The sequence below is a fragment of the Agelaius tricolor genome, unplaced genomic scaffold (genome assembly GCF_023055355.1).
Source record: "Agelaius tricolor isolate 1412-34295 unplaced genomic scaffold, bAgeTri1.0.p SCAF_4, whole genome shotgun sequence".
NCBI classification, from domain to species: Eukaryota; Metazoa; Chordata; class Aves; order Passeriformes; family Icteridae; genus Agelaius; species Agelaius tricolor.
The window spans coordinates 50,660,820-50,678,551 of record NW_027269264.1 but is presented as its reverse complement, the minus strand read 5'-3'; the positions used below and the strand labels follow the sequence as shown (position 1 = coordinate 50,678,551).

At 45.1% G+C, this 17,732-nt stretch overlaps 1 protein-coding gene across 1 annotated transcript; it reads right to left on the bottom strand.

Annotated features, from left to right (window-relative positions):
- Positions 1 to 395: 395 nt before the first annotated feature.
- Positions 396 to 14,448, bottom strand: AQP3 (aquaporin 3 (Gill blood group)). Its single transcript, XM_071425765.1, has 6 exons — positions 14,258 to 14,448; positions 5,402 to 5,528; positions 5,098 to 5,235; positions 3,656 to 3,774; positions 2,702 to 2,919; positions 396 to 1,975 (listed from the first exon to the last, which is right to left on the bottom strand). Exons 1-6 carry the CDS (start codon positions 14,363 to 14,365, stop codon positions 1,801 to 1,803), a joined length of 885 nt encoding a protein of 294 aa, XP_071281866.1. The 5' UTR covers positions 14,366 to 14,448; the 3' UTR covers positions 396 to 1,800.
- Positions 14,449 to 17,732: the final 3,284 nt, after the last annotated feature.

Genomic DNA, 17,732 nt, shown 5'->3' with positions numbered 1-17,732 from the left:
AGTAGGATTCTGCATTCAGAGCTATGTTACATGAAAGAAGAGTAAGGGAATTTAAATTGTACAAAGGGTGAGGGACAAATACTTACCCAGTGTTTTTTTGCCTTAAGAATAAGATGCCTGACAGCAGGACAATCCCACCCCCAGCCCATACCTTGGTCGCTATACTGAGCACAGCTACACAGCTACTCCGTCTACTCCACAGGCCTCAAAATCACACCCCAAAAGGTAAAGGCATAAAACACAAGTGGAGCATGTAGATGTACTGCCTGAAAGGGTTAATTCCCCTTTGCTCAGGCTGAAGAGGAAAAGGGTTTGAGGAAGCTATTGCTATAGATGACTTCCTTTTCATGGTGAAGTTTGCTGACAGCTACTTAAAAATACAACCAACACTAGCATTTTTCAATGTGGGTATTGACATTTTATTTTTTTAAAAAGAAAAAAAAAAGAATACATCCTTTTAGTGACTGGAAATGTGTACAAAGATACATTTTTTAATTAATTCACACATTAAACAAATAGGCTTTGAACAAGTTTCTCTAATGCATGGGACTTACAAATTCTTTCACAACCAATAATGCTTTTTTTCAAATACTTTGTAATAATATGGCGTTGGGAGAGCCAGAGATCCCCTGAGATGCCAGTACTGCTAGTACAGGAGGTGCCTGACCTCAGTCCCTCAGCCATGAGTACCAGGGATATCCCAGGTATTCTGCAAGGTAGAAAAGGAGGTGCTCTACAAACTCCCATTCCATAATCCAAGACCATCCCAGCAAAACCCAAAAATATCTCAAAGCTGACAGAGAATCGGCAGTTCCTGTACATCTCTATATGAACTCATCCCAACCTTGGTATTTACTAACAGCTTTAAGGAGTATATTTATATATAAATCTACTAAAACAACAAAAATAAACCCCCAACAACACCACTGTAAAATTTACGTCAACACACGCAACTTAAGCAACACTGTGTTTCCACTGGATCTTGGCTATTAGCTGCTTGCAGTTTATATACAAAGCTGATTAATTAGAAAAGCTGCTTCTGGGAGCCAAGCTTTCTGTCCAGATTAGCCCTGGTTAGACTAAGGATTTCCTATATGTGATCTTCTATGAGATGGCAATACTAAAATTTTTTATTGTAACACCAGGATGTGCTTGTTTGTAAACATTTTGTCTTACTATTAAATGAAAATCCAATGCATTCTTACACTCTGCACTGACATTATGGATCAGTATCTAGGAATTCATAAGATATATGAAAGTCTGGCTAATAAAAATCCTCTAGACTAGTTAATTCCTGGTGTCAAGGTACTGATTTTAGAGCAACATCAAGCAGAATTTGATCCACAGAATCACAGGCAAATTTCCTCCAGGATGCAGGAGGTTCCAATCCATGCCAGCAAAACAATTTATGTTTTGCATGATCCCCATTCTACAGATTGGAATGCAGGTTTGAAGAGAAGCAGTTTGCCAAGGCCACAGACAATGTCAGCAACATAGCTCAAAAGAGCTTCAAATTCCTGAACACCCAATTTGTGTTGGACAACAATGCCCACTTCTCTCCTGACTCCTACAGTCCTCAATCCCCTCTATTAGGAAAAGATTACATGATACTGCATTTGGAGGAAGGCTCACAGGGAAATGTCAAAAGCAAATATGTCAGGGATATACAAAAAACAAAAAAAAAATTACTAGACAGGTGAAAAACTCTTCCTGTTGTTCTTGAAGCTCTTCTTAACTTCTCCTTTTTGCCAGCTGCAGTCCTGAGTAATGAGTACCTGCCAGATCTGGGTGGCAGCTTCCTCAGACCCTCTCCTTGTGCTTCACGTTAGCCAGCTTGACTGTTTCCTGCTCGGAGGCAGGGGGAGAAGGCTCGTCGTGACATCCGATTGTCAGCTGATAGACAATCACTCCCGCAACTGCCCCAAGGAAAGGAGCCACAACTGGAACCCACCACCAGTGGGACGGCTTACCAACCCTGGAAAACAAAAAGAAAGTGCACTAGGTAAGAAGTGCAGCCTAAGCATTAGGATATTTGCACCTGGATCTGGAGCCATGCAGGACCTGACCCTCTGCAGCCATCACCACCCACTTGCACAGGACAGCAGCACCTGCACGCCTGCAGAGCTTCCAAGGCAAACGTTGCCACACACACAAACAAACACTTTAAGTCCCAGTGACAAGCAATTCAGAACAACTACTTTCAGGACTTCCAAGACTGTCTCTCCACCAGGAAAGGAGAGAAGAATTTGTTGTGCCTACACTAGGCACCTTCGGTTCCCTCCCGCTGTTTGCAGGAAAGCAACCCTTGATAACATGGCTCTCTTAATTGTCTCCAAAAATAACAAACACTTCTCATTTTCTACCATTCAAAAATCATGATGTGCTCATGTTCAAGGTGCAACTGAAATTCTCAGATTTCCTCTGAGATTTCCTCTTTGATAGCAATGCCATTTGCTCCTAGATATCCTCTTTGATAGCAATGTCATTTGCTCTCACCACTGGAAGCTGCCCAGCTTCCACAATTTCTTAAGAAGCCAAAAAGCAGACAGTGTCTTTTAGCATCATTTAGACAATCGAAAGATACCTTGCCAAGACTCTTTATAGTGCTGCCAAGACTCTTTATAGTGCCAGAGCTACCATCTATTTGGATTCATAATTTATTTCTCCTCGATGCTCAAGGTTTTTGTTGTCAAGCACTTACCGGAACACTTCCATGCCCCAGCCAGCAATGGCTGTGAAGAGACGAGGCCCAAAGTCCCTGGCAGGGTTGACAGCATAGCCAGAGTTGAAGCCCATGGAGGTTCCAATAACGAGGACAACAAAACCAACTGTGAAGGCCTCCAGCCCAGTGGGGACGGGGTTGTTGTAGGGATCAACAATCGCCAAGACACAAACAATCAGGGAGGCAGTGCCAATGAACTGGAGAGAGATGGGGAAGGGAAACAAGAATTTAATCCAGATTAGTCTTCTAACCAAGTTATTTAACTCCTATGGGATGTAATTCTCTTAAAAGGAAGAGGTGCACCAAGTCATCCATGACACTATCAGACCACAGCAGCCATAGGAATAAAAGAGTGGAGCGTGCACCTCTCTTGAGATTATGGCAACCCAGAACCTCAATCAAACCTTTCTCCCTACCCCCAGAAGTGTTATGGATAGCTGTTTAGACTATAGCTAGAAAAGCTGGAAACATCTTCCTAAACCTCCTTCCCACATGCCCTGGCTGGGTAGAAGCTGTCCCTTTTGTGGTTGCTGGCAAGTTTAGAAGACAGTCACATTCAACAGCAACTCCCACCCCATACCCAGCTGACCTCTGGATTGTGCCACAAGCACAGTACCAGAGTGAGAGTGAGGAAGAGCTATCATTCCTCACACTATGGCTCTTCAGGAACTATGACAAATTGCATTCTTTTCTCTGGTGTCCTGACCAGTGTTGTAACACTTGTTAATGCCTTGGCACAAGCCTTCTGGCTGTAAGGTCCTTTCTGGCCCTGGTCTTCCTTTGGGCTAGTGAGATACCTGTGTCAACTCCAAAAAAACCTTTCTGGATATCTTATGTTTGAATTGCAATTCATTTTCTAACTAAAGGTGAGACCCAGACCCACCTAAAAGATTTCTCTTCAAATGCACTTTCATCCTCCCAGCACCCTCTCACCTGGTCAAAGAAGCCATTCACAACATTCAGATGCTCTGATGGGTAGGTGGCAAAAATACCAGCAGTGGCATTCTGTCCTGTAACAGTGAGCCGGTTACTGTCAAAAGCCCAGATAGCATCTAGAGGTAGGGAAGGAGAAAAAAAAAAAAAAATCATTTGCTGTAGAGCAAACACTTATTTGGAAAACTAATGGCATCATCCACCACAGCATTTTAACCAGTCAGGCTCAGAGGCAGACGGCATTAGTCCCTGTTCCTAACAATTATTTGATAGGCATCAAGAAAGAGAGTCAAGAAGCAAACACTAAGGTGACTCCAACTCTCTCCCAAAGGTAACCAAACACCTGTGGTATCAGTCTTGGTGTGAAAACATGACACAGTGATATGGATCAGCAAACAGGATTTGGGCTTTTTTTTCACTTTTCTAAGTTACAACTCCCAAGGCTGTCTTTAGGGCCACCAGTGCCTTGCCTACCACTGTGTAGAAGCTGGATAACTAACTTAGGGCAGTCTATCTTTCCTTCATGGTGAGTGGAAACAAAACCAGACGCCTCTGAATGTAGCTTTTCCATGGGTTAGGTAGCTAAAATGAGGTTAAATCCCTTCTGAAGAGGAGACCTCAACCCATGAACTGAAAAAGTAATTGGTGTTGAACTGTTGCCCTGATGTTTAATGAGAGGAAGGTAGGTCTCCTTGCTTCTTCCTAAAGTGAAAAGTAGTTCCAGCCAATGCTGGGCTGGGAGCTTCCTCCTCCAGCTGGAAATAACAGTGACCCAGATGCTCCACTCAGCTACAGGGAACATCACTCCTCTTGCCAGAAACAACTGGGAGGCAAAGTCTCATTCCAAATGTCACACTTGATATTAGAGGTACAGCAAGGCCCAGCATAAAACTTCAGTTCTTGCCCACTGAAGATCTCCCTATGATGATGAAAAGCACACAGGAGAAATAGAGGCATGAGGAACTGGATTTGTAAGGTGCTTTCCAAGGTATGGAATCACTCTGATAAAAGCAGCAAAATCTGCTAGAAGTCACATTATCTGGAAGCTAACACAAGACAACACATTTGACGTCACAGTGAAGACTTCATTCTTAAGCCAAGAATGAGAAAATGCTTCTGGAACAGTGAACAGATGTAAAACCTTAATGATTGCTAGTGGTCTTCTACTTTTCTGAAGACCAGTAGACACAAAAGAGCCCTTCCAGAGGTCCAGTGTTCATTACTCAAGGGCAAAGACTTGCACTTCAACAATGCTGGTTGGCCTTCAGATTGCTTTGAGGAGGCTTGAACCCATCATCATGAGAATGGGAAAGCCATTCCACAAACACAGTAAGGAGGTTTCTTGGAATACTGCACTGCAAGTTCTCTTGCACAGAAGACCTGCAGTGAGTCACAAACACAGTAGTCTCACCTCAAAAAAGACACAAGGCTTCCACACTTACCATAGTACAGCCCAAAGACAATGCCAGCTCCAAGGAAAGACCCCAGGGTTTGTGCAAGGGCATAAATTGGTAGCTTGATCCAGGGCTCCCGGGCCAGTAAGCACATGGCAAAAGTGACAGCCGGGTTCAGGTGTCCACCTGCAGAGAGGTTGGTGGTTAGTGTACTTTAATGGGCAGAATGTAGGTCCAAGAGTTGTACCAAGGGGCGCTAGCTTCCATACCAGTGCCACACAGGAAAAGTAGGCCTACACAACAACTGACACAAGTGAAACTTGTGGAGCTGCCCACGTGGAGCCAGACATACCTGAGACCTGTCCTGCGATCAAAATGCCGAGTGTCACAGCGAAGCCGAAGGCCAGGTTGACAGTCAGAAAACCTCCATGGGTCCCTCTGCTGAGAATGATCTGTGCAACAGAGCCACAGCCAAAGAGCTAGGAGGAGAAAAAGAGATTGAAATTACCCTCTCTGTTTCACATCAGGGCCAGCTGCTGACCAATGCCTGCAATTGCTCTCCTTACACCCTCATGGGACTTCACAGTCCACTCACGACTCAAAGCCTTCACAGCTTCTATCTTTGGTCAAAGTATCTATGTATTATCTCTAGAGATGGGAAGGAAGAAAAAAGGACACAGAAAATCTATCTCCTGGCAGGATGGACTGAAAACAGGGCTAAAATTAAAAGCAAGATATATGTACAGGAGTCTGTAATTCTTTGTCCAAACATCTAATTTTAAGATGCCAGATGAGAAGGATGAGCCAGATATCATCCTGATCTGAGATATTCACAGTACAACTATGCTGATGAGGGATCTGAGTACCATTGTGTTAAAAAGACTAATAATTGTTTGACACAGTAGCACATAGATTGGTAGGGAACAATTCTGTTAATACCTGAAAATACAGTTGTGACTGAAGAAGGCCACATTCAGCCTGACATTCATGGAGTTCTCTTTCCAGATTCCATCAAGAAAAGTCCATATTCAAGAGAGTCCACCAGCACAGCCAGTCTTGGCCTTCTGTCCAAGATCAGGGGTGCAGCAAACCAAACACTCTGGCAGACAAAAGCTGTTTATTTTGGATGATAAAACTGTTTCCTAGTAGCTAAGGAAGGTCTTACTTAAAGATGTTCATTCCAACTGGATAATCCTTCTCTTCCCAACTGCACCTAAAAGCCCTCATTCCTATGCTCACCCTTAACAACTCAAACCAGTTTCTCTTGGCAATTCAGTTCATCAGTCATCCAGCTGCAGGCTTTCTGTCTTGGCAAGTCTTTCCACTATGCAACATGTAATTTAAAGAGCTCTAAACCCGATCATCTGTATGCTTGTATCTCCCACTGGCTCCACCTGAACTGACCCTTGGTGTATTATCATTGGAATTACCACGTTGGCAGGTACTGAGAGGATCCTTAAACTAGGACAGAGATTACAGCCTGCTCATGAGATGCTCAAATCTAGGGATCAAAGCTTGAGTTATTTCTTCTGACCACATACCCACAACTACGCCCCCACAGAGACTTTCTACTTCCGTAACTCCATCATCCCAGAATTACTCAACTGCCACAGGTGGTATCAACTCCTACAGGATAAGCCACCAAACAGGCACCGAGGTGGCCAGGTTTGCTATTGTCTATTCTTTAGCCAACACTGGACATGCCCATTGAGCAACACATGCTCCAAATCAGAGGCAAAGACAAAACACATGTAACTCATCCCCTCTCATACCCTTGGCAACTGAGGAATTGGTAACAAAGCAAAAGGTGCACTCAGCTTGCTTGGAAAGGAGCAGCCAGGTAGGCTGCAGGCTGATTCATGAGGTGGACACTCTGTAAATAGGTGCCTCTTGACAAGGAACCAGGTGCCCAAACACAAGGGCCTTGTGTAAAAAGAATAAAGGAACCTGTTGAACTCGTTGGTGAGGGAGGGATAGCCAGCACTGCTCTCTACTGGGTGCAGTCAGAACAGCCCCTACAATGGGAAACCAGATGGGAAACCATGGCAGAGGAGACTCCAAGACAAAGGCAGAAAAGATTTGGTTTTTGGCAGCAAACAGAAACAGCTATGCCCAAACCACCAAGGGAAGCGCAGCTCCAACTGAGCAAATAAATACAGGCTAATGACCAGGGTGAATCCTGTTTCTCCCTTTCCCCAAACAAGCCCCACCAAGCTTTGGAGAGATTTCAGAGAGTACGTGGCCATGGTGTTTGCCTCTCAAAGGCCACACAGCACATTAGTCTGACCAGGCAGGGGACAGAGTGATGAAGGTATTTGTGTTATTCACTCTGTAAGAGCTGGCAGTTCTGCAGGTGGTTGGTGTATGGTTATACACATACCTTTTGGTTGCAGAAACCACAGAGTAAAATTTTCCCACCTCCACCTCCCTGATCACCCGCAAAGGTCTTCCCTCGAGCTGGAGGAATGCCAGGTCTGCCATTTCTCAAGAGGTTATCTCAGGAGTCATTCCCCATCCTCCTCTCCTCCATCCTACACCTGGCAGTAGCTCTCCAGCTTTTCCTCAGAAGGGAGTCTATGGGCCATGCAAAAACACCCCGAAGCCACTCCACAGGACCATTACAACTGTTTATCAGATGAGCCATGAGCACTATTTGGCTTAATTCAGCAAAACAGTAGAAAACTTAACCCTCAGCAGATAAAAGTTGCGCAGTGATACTTAGGGACAGGTTTGAACTTTGATATACGTGTGTTCAATTCCATTCTGCACCAGTGGAGTCCACTAAACACAAAAACACAGTGTCATGCATGACATCCCTCCATGGCATTTGACTTTAGGGAACCAGTTCAAGCCATGCTCACCCAGACTTTTGTGGCAAGTATACCTTGACACTACAGAGTTTTGTGGTGGTAATAGCTAATACCATTTTTAATCACACCACTTTCACTTCTGCTCTTTGCTAGTTTTCCTTCCAATTCCTTTTCCCAGGTCAGATGAGACCAGAGAACCTCAGCTTTCATTTTATAGGTTTTGTTTGCCCACTGCTCACAGAGAGCTGTTCAGGAGCATCCAGCTTGGGTTGAAAGGTCAAATAAAAGTAATTCAACTTTTTTCCCAGTCTTTTTAGTTCATGCAATGTATTTAAGAGTTCTTAGACAATATTGTATCTCTGTAGTCAGGGACAGTGGTGCACACCTAAGGGGAGATCACACCCCATTCTTTTGATTTTAATAACCTGCCTCCCACAGCATTTTGTTTTGTGGTTTTGTTTTTCATTTGCATTTGTTTGGATTTTGTTTTGCTTTTTCATTTGTTTGGCTATGGTTTTGTTGGGGGGGGGGGGTGTATTTTGGCTCCTTTTTTGTGTAAAAAAACCACTTCTGGAAGAATATCCAGTCAACAGAAACCCAGGTTAGCACCTCCCATGACAGTAGGTGCAGCAGTCAACTGTTATACACCCACGATACTAGCCAAGTTCAAAAGTGGTTTTAAAATGCTAATAAAATACTTGCAATAAAGCATCGCTCTGATGTGTTAAACCTGCTCTCCAAGGAATTGAAGTCAATGCAGCCATTAACCAGGTTAATGGAAGCCTGCTCCCTAATTTCATCTTACTGACTCTAGCAAATCTAACAGGGAGACTTCTTACTGCTCATGGGGTGATTCAGCTTCTTGCACTGTGAAAAAGGGCTAAATCCTTATTCTGCAGGAATGGGCTCAGGAGTGGCAGGGCAGCCAGACTCCAGAGGGGAAAAGAACACCCCTGTACAAAGGAGGCACCAGCCAGAAGCAGCAGCAAATAATAGGAAAAGGTAGCACATTGCAGGGGATACCTCACACTCGGGAAACCTTGAGCTCCCTGTGTCCAGGGCATGTTTGGAGACTGAGCAGCTGGCTTTGTCCCTCAAGATAAAAACACCCTGTCTCAATCACTCAAGATAAAAACACCCCATCTCAATGTCTGAACACATGGGAGCCCAGCAGACAGTAAGGGCTGGTAGGAAAGAACCATGGAGGTTAAAAAGGTTGCAATAGCTCATGAAGAAACAAGGCTACCAAAGGCAGCCTATTTAGGCAGACCTTGTGGGAAATTGCTTCATATGTGAGCTTCATACATGGTGCTCAGAACTCCTCTGCACAAGAGCCAGGTTTCTCTCCTTTCTTGTCTCCTCCTTTCTTTGCCAGCACTTTTTTACACCTTAATGTGCAACACAAAAGGCCTGAGTGCATTTGCTCTTCGACTTCAGACAGGTCTCTAAATGTAGGTGGGAAAGCTTTGCTGGCATCGACCAGGAGGAGTGCAATTACCTGAATTACAGCTCTTCTGCCAGCAAATAAACCAGGGATTAGGCAAGAAGCCTGCTGTAAATCTACCCTAATCACCCTGGTGGATGGGAAAGACTGGTCAGCCCTTGATGTACTCTGGTTAATGGGGAAAATGCCAGAAGATGCAGTCACACCATGAATCTGCTTTGAAGGAGGAGACCCAGAGATACTGACAGATGATTTTAAGTTTTGGACACACAGAGTGTACCTCTCTTCATAGGGAGAGGGCAGGGAGCAGGAGCAGCATTCAGAGATCTTGAACTCCACAGCTCACCTGGCAGGATAGCCTCCATCAGAAAAAAAGACAAGGCAAGGAGCACTATGCTTTAAGCTTTTCCTCAAAGCATCTCTCAAACAACCAGGCTGGTCATCATTCTCAATTTGCAAAGCAAGGACAAACCTTGGACCCCAGAGCCCAGTTTTCTGTCCAGCACAGCTGGAGGCAGCCTGTACAGAAGCAGCCCTGCAGGAAGGGCAGCAGCAGATGGTCTGTTATGTTACAGCTCTTTGTGCACCACCCACTGAACCAGAGCCAAGGCAGGGCTGCAGGGCTGGAGAGATGAGAGACTCTAAGCAAAACTGCGCCCCACGTACATCACATGCTATAAAAAAAACATTGCACAAAGCTGGAGACATGGGCCTCCCTCAGCTCAAGAAACCTGAGCAACCTTCAGCAGAGGAGTTGGGCATTAGGGAGGAAATTCACTGGTTTAGCTTGTTCACACATGCACAGAAGGCAAAACACTTGTTCTGATGTCCCCTACAAGAGGTTTCAGCCACTAGAAAGATCAGTGCATCTGGAGGGGGCTGGTTGGGCACAAGGTTGGGCACTCCTGGGGAAAAGCTGCTTTCCCACCAAGGGAAAGTCTTGGTGCCTGAACTGTTCTGTCTGTAGGAAGGAGAAATGTCCTGCTCCTGGAGTGAGACAGCACAAAGGGACAGTTTTGGACAGTTAGTGAAGAGCTTCAACCCCTTCTGGTGGAAGGGTTGAGGGAAAGCAGCAGCACTGCCACTTCCCATGTCCCCATACCCAGCAGCAAAGGACCCACCGTTGCAAGGAAGAATCAGCAGCACTCAACATGCTTACAGCAAGGATTTCCACTCCCTTTTGCAGCCTAGCAAAGCATTAACCAAGGAAAGAACTTTAAAAAAATTTTTTTTTTTTTAAAAATTACATTTTCCAAATGTAACAAGCTGGGTTTAAGCAAACCACCCCAAATCAAACAGCAACTGTGGGAACTACTGTGCTGTCCCAGACAGTTGCGGGATGAGCAGCAACTTTAAGTTGCCAGCACCTAAGTGGGGCTCCCCTTGCTGTGGTCATCTTACAAGGTGAAGCTCCCCTTGCTTTAGTCATCCAAACCACTTTGCCATTTTTGTTTTCTGTGGTCTACAGCACTGTCATACCCCAAAAAGCTATCCCTAGCCACAAAGTCAAGGCAGCACCAATTGAAAAGCAATTAGGAGTTGTTTTGTTCTTTCTTTGTGCCTCTACAGCAGTGATTCACAGTGAGTCCCAGTCGGAAATCAGTCATAATCAGCACATTACTTCTCCTGCAAATGTAAAAGACAAACAGAGCCAGCTTTGGTATTTACAGCTAGCAGAGCAAGGCAAACAGACCAAGCTTTAAGAGAGGCACGGAGACCCACCATGGAAATCTGGCTTTAGTGGGTTGCTACAGTAATAACACAAACAGCAAGGGACTGGGAAAATGCCTTTGGCGTTTGTAGTGCTTAACGATTGCCAGCAAGCGGTGCTTCCAACACAGGTATAAAGCTCAAGCTTAAAGTGCTACTCAGAAAGTGAATTTTGAAGAGGGGAAATGCCAATTTAAGTATCAAAGGAGATGTATGTAGAATCAGGATTACTATTTTTGCAACAATAGAGACACCACCCACAAATTAAATAAAAGTTATGCAAGGTGCTCTGCACAGCAAAAGTGGCTTGCAAGTAGACAGCAACTCGCCTTGGCATTCTTCAGGGCTTGGCTGCCTTAGCTGGATTATTTTTATCTTAAAAAAAAAGAGGCATTATTCTAACAGTCCTTTCCAGCTCAAACCACTCTATGATTCTACCTTCACCATCTCTTTAAAAAAATGAGAAAATAAAATCAAGCATGAGGTTCATTCTTGCAGGTAGCAAGACTGTTGGGATCTTCAATCTAGCTTTTGTCTAGAAGAGTTTAAAAGAGCTGCAGTCATTATGCAAGTGGAAGGGAGGAGGGAAGAAGCTGAAGCAGTGCCAATATCCACAGAGGGACAAGTTTTACATTACACAGTGAAATTTAAAGTAAGCTGCAAACTTTAAACCATCTACCTCCCTTGGGGCCCAGGAAGTTGATTTCAGTGTGAACAACATCTAACCTTAAATCCATCCCTGATAATATTCTGTTCAAACATATTTGTGTTCAGTCAACTCCATCTCCCATGAAGAAAATTTTCATGGATTCAGGTCTTTCTTCAGGCATTTTACTGTGAAGCCCAAATCAGATATTTACTGGGGTACAATGCATCTAAATGCACACACACAGCTCAACCTGCTAGCAGGATGGGCAGCAGGGACTTCTACAAGGTACAAAATGACAATTTCTGTCCTGGGAGAAAATCCAATTCAAACAATTGTCCAGGCCAACTGAAAGGGGAAGGAATTCACCTTCAAAACCCTTTCTATTTCATGTAGGTGATATAATAAAAAGATGAAAAGGAATCAGAGCGGTAATAAAGAAAAAACTGCAAGTTTCTCTTCACGGGAATAGACTGAGACAGTACAAAGTTGGAAAGGGATTGACTGGCTTGGATATTGCAAGCTAACAGCCCTGGGACCTATTTTCCTCTGGTGTAGCCTGTTTTGGACTTCTGACCATGTAAGAGCATTCACTGAGTTTGGGACTTTCCCTTTTCTCCCACACGCCCACCCCACCTTCTCCCACATGGTCACAGAAAGCCCACAGTGCTCTGTTCACTGCAGAGCTGCAGCAGGAGATCCTAAGTGAGTTTGCAAGTCCTACAAGACAGAGTTATGGAGTTGAGTGTGCCTCTAAAACCAGTTCAGGAACTCCTGAACATGGTGAAGGCTCAGCCTGTAAACTTAGACACACACACACACTGAAACAGAGCAGGTTTGATGCTCCTGAGGGCAAGGTATGTGCTGCCCACTTCTGCCAATGCAGTTTCCAGTGCGGCTGGTGGGTGCCCATTGCCACTGCCATTTTGGAGGCTTCTAATGATTTTGGACCAAACCCTTACTCAAGCTCTGAGCAGATCCCAAATCCTCTCTGCCTGGAGAGGCAAGGCGTAAGGAAATGTAGTCACTGTTGTGCCAACTGTTATAGTCAGAGGATGGACTAATGGGGTTTGGATCATGAGACCTTCTGAAAGCTCAGATCCAGATGGCTAAAGGCTTCTCTTGTTTCTAATAGCAATATTAGCTTTGCTATCAGGAGGCATTAGTCCACTACAAGACTTACCTTGTTTCAATCCTGAGACTAATAGCAGCAACATCAGTGATTAATAGACAGCAATCTTCTAACTGTTAATCACTTTCCTATCACCTTCTACCCACCTTAATTCCAAACAACCCTTCCTGGAAAAATCAACAGGACTTGTTTGCAAATCACCAAAGCTGGGTCGCTCTGACAATAAAGCCATTGCATCATACAAACCTGCTTTCTTTTAAGAGTGGAAACATTTTACACAGTCTCAGTAGAGTCCCCTAAGCTGCCATAGAAGATTCCGAAATCCTCTCTACATCATCAAAAAAAAAATCTTATTTATGAAAGCATATAATTGTGTCAGTCTTTTTGTGTTGTTCCCCAGATGCTTCATCAAGTCTTCCTCTGCCTTTAACTCTCCCAACCCTTAGATTTCTCTCCAGACAGTCCAGCTGCCAGTTACAAAGAGGTGTAAACCCACAGTCACTCCACTGAAACCTTCAGGATTGCTCTGGATTTACATCACCTCAGAGGAACCTCTACCTGCAGATTTTCACTGTGCAAACTCCAACTCATTTCTGCTTCAGTGTATATGCATCAAACCTGTGGCCAACTGGGCAGTCCTGCATTTTCAGATGCAGATGCTCTAAGCCAGATATCCCTGCCACTGTTTTTCTACACAGCTCACACACAACTCACCTAGCTGTTCATATCTGCCTTTAACATTAAAGCAAATTGCAGCTGCTCAAAACATTTGCAACCTCAGGCATTAGACACACATTTATCCTGTTTGAGCCCTTCTTTTCCACCCCTTTGGAAACTGAGCACTAGAACAGGCAGAAGAGTTTTATCTCCATTGGCCACTGACTGATAGCAAGCACCAGGTCCCAGCTGGCTGTCAGCAGATGCTGCCATGGTATCGTGCAGCCCCACTGACAAGCCCCTGGGGAATCAGCGGCTGACAGCAAAAGGACACTGCAATAACTTAATTTCTGGCTACTTCTTTATGATGGGATTCATGGGGAAAGTTAAGTGAAAAGAAAAAAAAATGTCTTTCACTTCCTCGGTGATAACACTTGCAGTGTTTCAGAGCCAAGAAAATATCCTAAGGCGGACAGAAAGGAAGTTTTGCATGATGTCTAGCAAAACACTTGCTGCTTACACAGAGCTGTTTTGTTCCCTGCACTTCACAGATACACAGAAGCTTCCACACACCCAACAAGCTCTTCAGAGCCCACATTTTGCAAGAAACCCCAACATTCACCCTTAAGCAATATGCATGATTTTTTTCCCTGCACACAGGGGCTGTCCTCCAGACCCCTTGCAGCAGGTTGCACCAGAGCTGGGCTCATTCCCAATGCAAACCCTGGCAGCAACACAGCCCCTTCACCAGGACAATTTCCCCCAATCCCACAGGTTAGAGAGCATCCCACACTACAGCCCCCACTCACCACCAGGATCAGTGTCCCCAAGCACTCAGCCAGTGCTTGCCGCACTAATTTGTTTCTGATCCTCAGGTGCTCCTCAATGGTAGCAAGAATGTCCTTTTGCCTCCCCATCGCAGTAGAGGTGCTTCTCAAGTGGTGTCAGGGGAACAGCAGCAGCTGGCAAAGCCTCAGCAAAGTTTCTTCTCCAGCACAGATGCCTTTGCTTATAAATAAGTTCATCGAAGCCTGACACACCTCCTGGGTAACCACACCCCTTCCTTCCACCCTCTCTTCAAACCCAACTTTTTTTTCCTGCTTTTCAGCACGAGACAGCGTGGGTGTTTTTTTTTCATTTTCCTTAATGCTTGCATAGGTGAGTAAAATATTCAGGAGCTTCATAAGAAGAAGGAATTAAATGTGTCCTGGTGAAGCCACTGCTGTTTTCATCACCAGCTAAAATGCAGGACCATATCTGCCCTTCTCCAGCTTCACTTAAATGCATAGACTGAGCAGTGCCTTACCCATTTGTGTGAGTGTGGTACGCTGCATTCAGATTTCCTTCCCTCCCAAGCTCTTGCAGGAGGGTAAAGTGATGTGTGCTCCTGTGCTGATTCAGAGGCTGCAGGTGCTTTGACAGAAAAATTGGGAGGCAGAAGGGTTTGAATTCCTATAGCTACGTCTGAGGCTCTCCTGAGCTCCAGCACTTACCCAGCTGAAGCTGGTACTGTGAACAAGACCAAGCCTCTTTCCATGGAAATCTACATTTGGGTCCAAATTCTTTTGTGTCCTTACAAAGTTATCTCACCCTTCCAGAGCTTTGGGAGAGCCTTTGCAGCCCAGTCCCCCTGAAAGCTGTCAAGAAAAGACATGAGGCTCCTAGTACAGAGCCAATTCCCATCACAGAACCACATACTTACCAAGCCACACAGGAAACAGCCCTTGCTGCCTTTTCACTGTCAGTAACATCCTGTATCACTCTAGGATTACTCCACAAGACGGCCTGGATGAAAGCAGTCCCAGCCTGTACCATCTGAGGTGAGGACTGCTAACAGACATGTGCAGCTCGTGGCATCTGGTTTTTGTTAAGTGAGTAGTAAAAATTCCCTGGGCTCCTTGACTCACCAGGCCTTGATGCAGAGCTGAATTTGCAGGACTGAAAGGGACCTCTTTCCTTGATTTGTTCCCCCGCCTTCTCTGCAAAGCCACAGATGCCCAGCTTTTCCTCTTCTCCCTATTTAACCATCAACTTTCCTGTGGAAAAATCAGAGCTTTTTAGCACAGTGGTGAATGGGCCTTTATTTTGTACAGAAACTGCAGCCAACACGAGAAGCCGTCAGGAATGTGGCTAAGAAAGCAATAATGTGTGAGGAATCAAATACAGGGAAACACTCAAGTCCAAACATAATTACAGGGGCAGGAAACTTTCCTCGTTATTTTGTGCTCAAGCCCAGTCTGGGACTACCAGCATCAATGGGGTCCTCTGAACCACAGTGAGTGCTCCACCAGCCCCATGCTTGCTTACTGCAGCTGGGATTTGCAAATGAGGGCTCAAGACACCCATTTTCAGCCTTCTCTCCATATCTCTCCCCTCATCATCTTGCAGTGCATCACCAGAGCTGCGGAGGCTCATCAATTCCTCCTGCACTCCCCTCTCCTTTATATTCTGCCCTGTCCTTTTACCCTGATGCTTTATCAAAGCAATCACAGCCAGAAATTAAGCTGTGTGTTGGGTTTTTTACCCTTTTGGCACTCCCCAAGCTAAAATACATGGCCACCAGTGTGTAGACACTGTGTTCTGTGGTGTGGTTTTATTTAGGCTAGTTCCCATTCCTTCCCTGGTGGTGAGGACAGGGCCATCAGACCAGAGAGAGAAAGGTCAGGAGCAAAAAGCATGGGAGGTTGTGATGGTCTCCAAGCAGGTAGGCACATTTCTTCTGTCTCCAGCATTTGTGGCCCTCTGTTACAAGTTGAGGATACAGACATTTCCTCACAAATAGGGGAGGGAGGGGAGATGTTGAGGTTCCAAGGTCTATGGTATGTCTTGGTTTTGGCTGGAGTAATTAATTTCCTTCTCACTAGCGACTTGGATTCAGTTGAGAATAATGCTGATAACACACTGATGTTTCAGCTGTTGCTCAGCAGTGTTTACCCTAACTCAAGCACTGCTCAGTTTCCCATGCTCTGCCAGGGAGCACAAGAAACCAGGAAGGGGCATGGCCAGGAGAGCTGACCCAAACTGCCCAGAGGGATATTCCATGCCATAGAACACCATGCCCAGTGCACAAAGTGGGGGGGAATTGGCTGATCACTGCTGGGAAACAGGCTGGGCATCTCTCAGTGGGTGGTGAGCAATGATGCTGTTTATCACATGCCTTTCTTGGGTTTTATTGTCTATCTTTCTCTTCTTCATTGTCATTGTTATAACTAGTAGCACTGTATTTTATTTTGTTTCAATTATTAAACCATTCTTATCCCAGCCCATAAGTATTACATTCTTTTGCCATTGCCTTTCCCACCGGGGGTAGGCAGGGGGCAGTGCATGGTACTTTGTCTCTGGGGTTTTTTTGATCATGACATGGTAAAAGATGGTGATAAGACCCGCATCAAAGCTGGTGCTTGGAGAAGTCTAGACACAGGCAAGCCTGAGGAGCTGGGGTGGGGTGGGTGCTCCGACACCAGCTCTGTGCCTGAGTCACTGCCTGACCCCAAGCAAATCCTTCACCTTTCCACACCCCAGCTTTTCCGTCAGTAAATTGGAGAGTGATATCAGATTCCCTTCTCGGGGCGTTGTGAAGGTGAATCACTGCAGCCCAAGATCCAGTAACTTAAAATGAGCAAGAGGGAGTTATGCAATTGCTTTCCCGACAGGCAGTGGTGTTATTATCTAGGAAGGAGCTTGGGGAAAGGACAATGATGCAACGCTAGAAGAAGCGGGACATCTTTTCAGAAGCAATAACTAATCAAAGTGTGGGCAAGGCCTGAAAGGCCACACTGCTGGAGCTTCTCTGTGCCAATACAGGAATTGCTGTGCTACACCAATCTGCTGGACTTAGGGGCACGTAATCTAAACAGAAATCATTTAAAGATGTTCTTGAGCAGCAATAGATTTCCAAGAAAGCCTCTCTCCTACAATAACTGGTGGTCAGGGTACTTGTATTCATCCTAGTGGTTAGAATAAATCCACAGGATGGTAGAAATAAACAAGGTAGGATGCAGCAGTTAAGAATAATGAGACAAGACCTCAGGGCTGCTTAGCTCTCCTAGAGTTGGGTGGACATGGAAAGACATCCATGCCTTTAGGATTGCCTTGCATGGACATCCAAAGAACCTCTTTCATAGCACAAAGCCTTAAAGAAGGGAAATTTCCAAAACTCTGTCACAAACAACTCATGGTGGTTGACTTGACTTCCTGGTGATTTTGCCAGAGCTATTGAAATGCAAGCAGGGGATTTCTCTTGTCAATCACAGCATGATTAAAATATCAGGTATTAAGGTACCT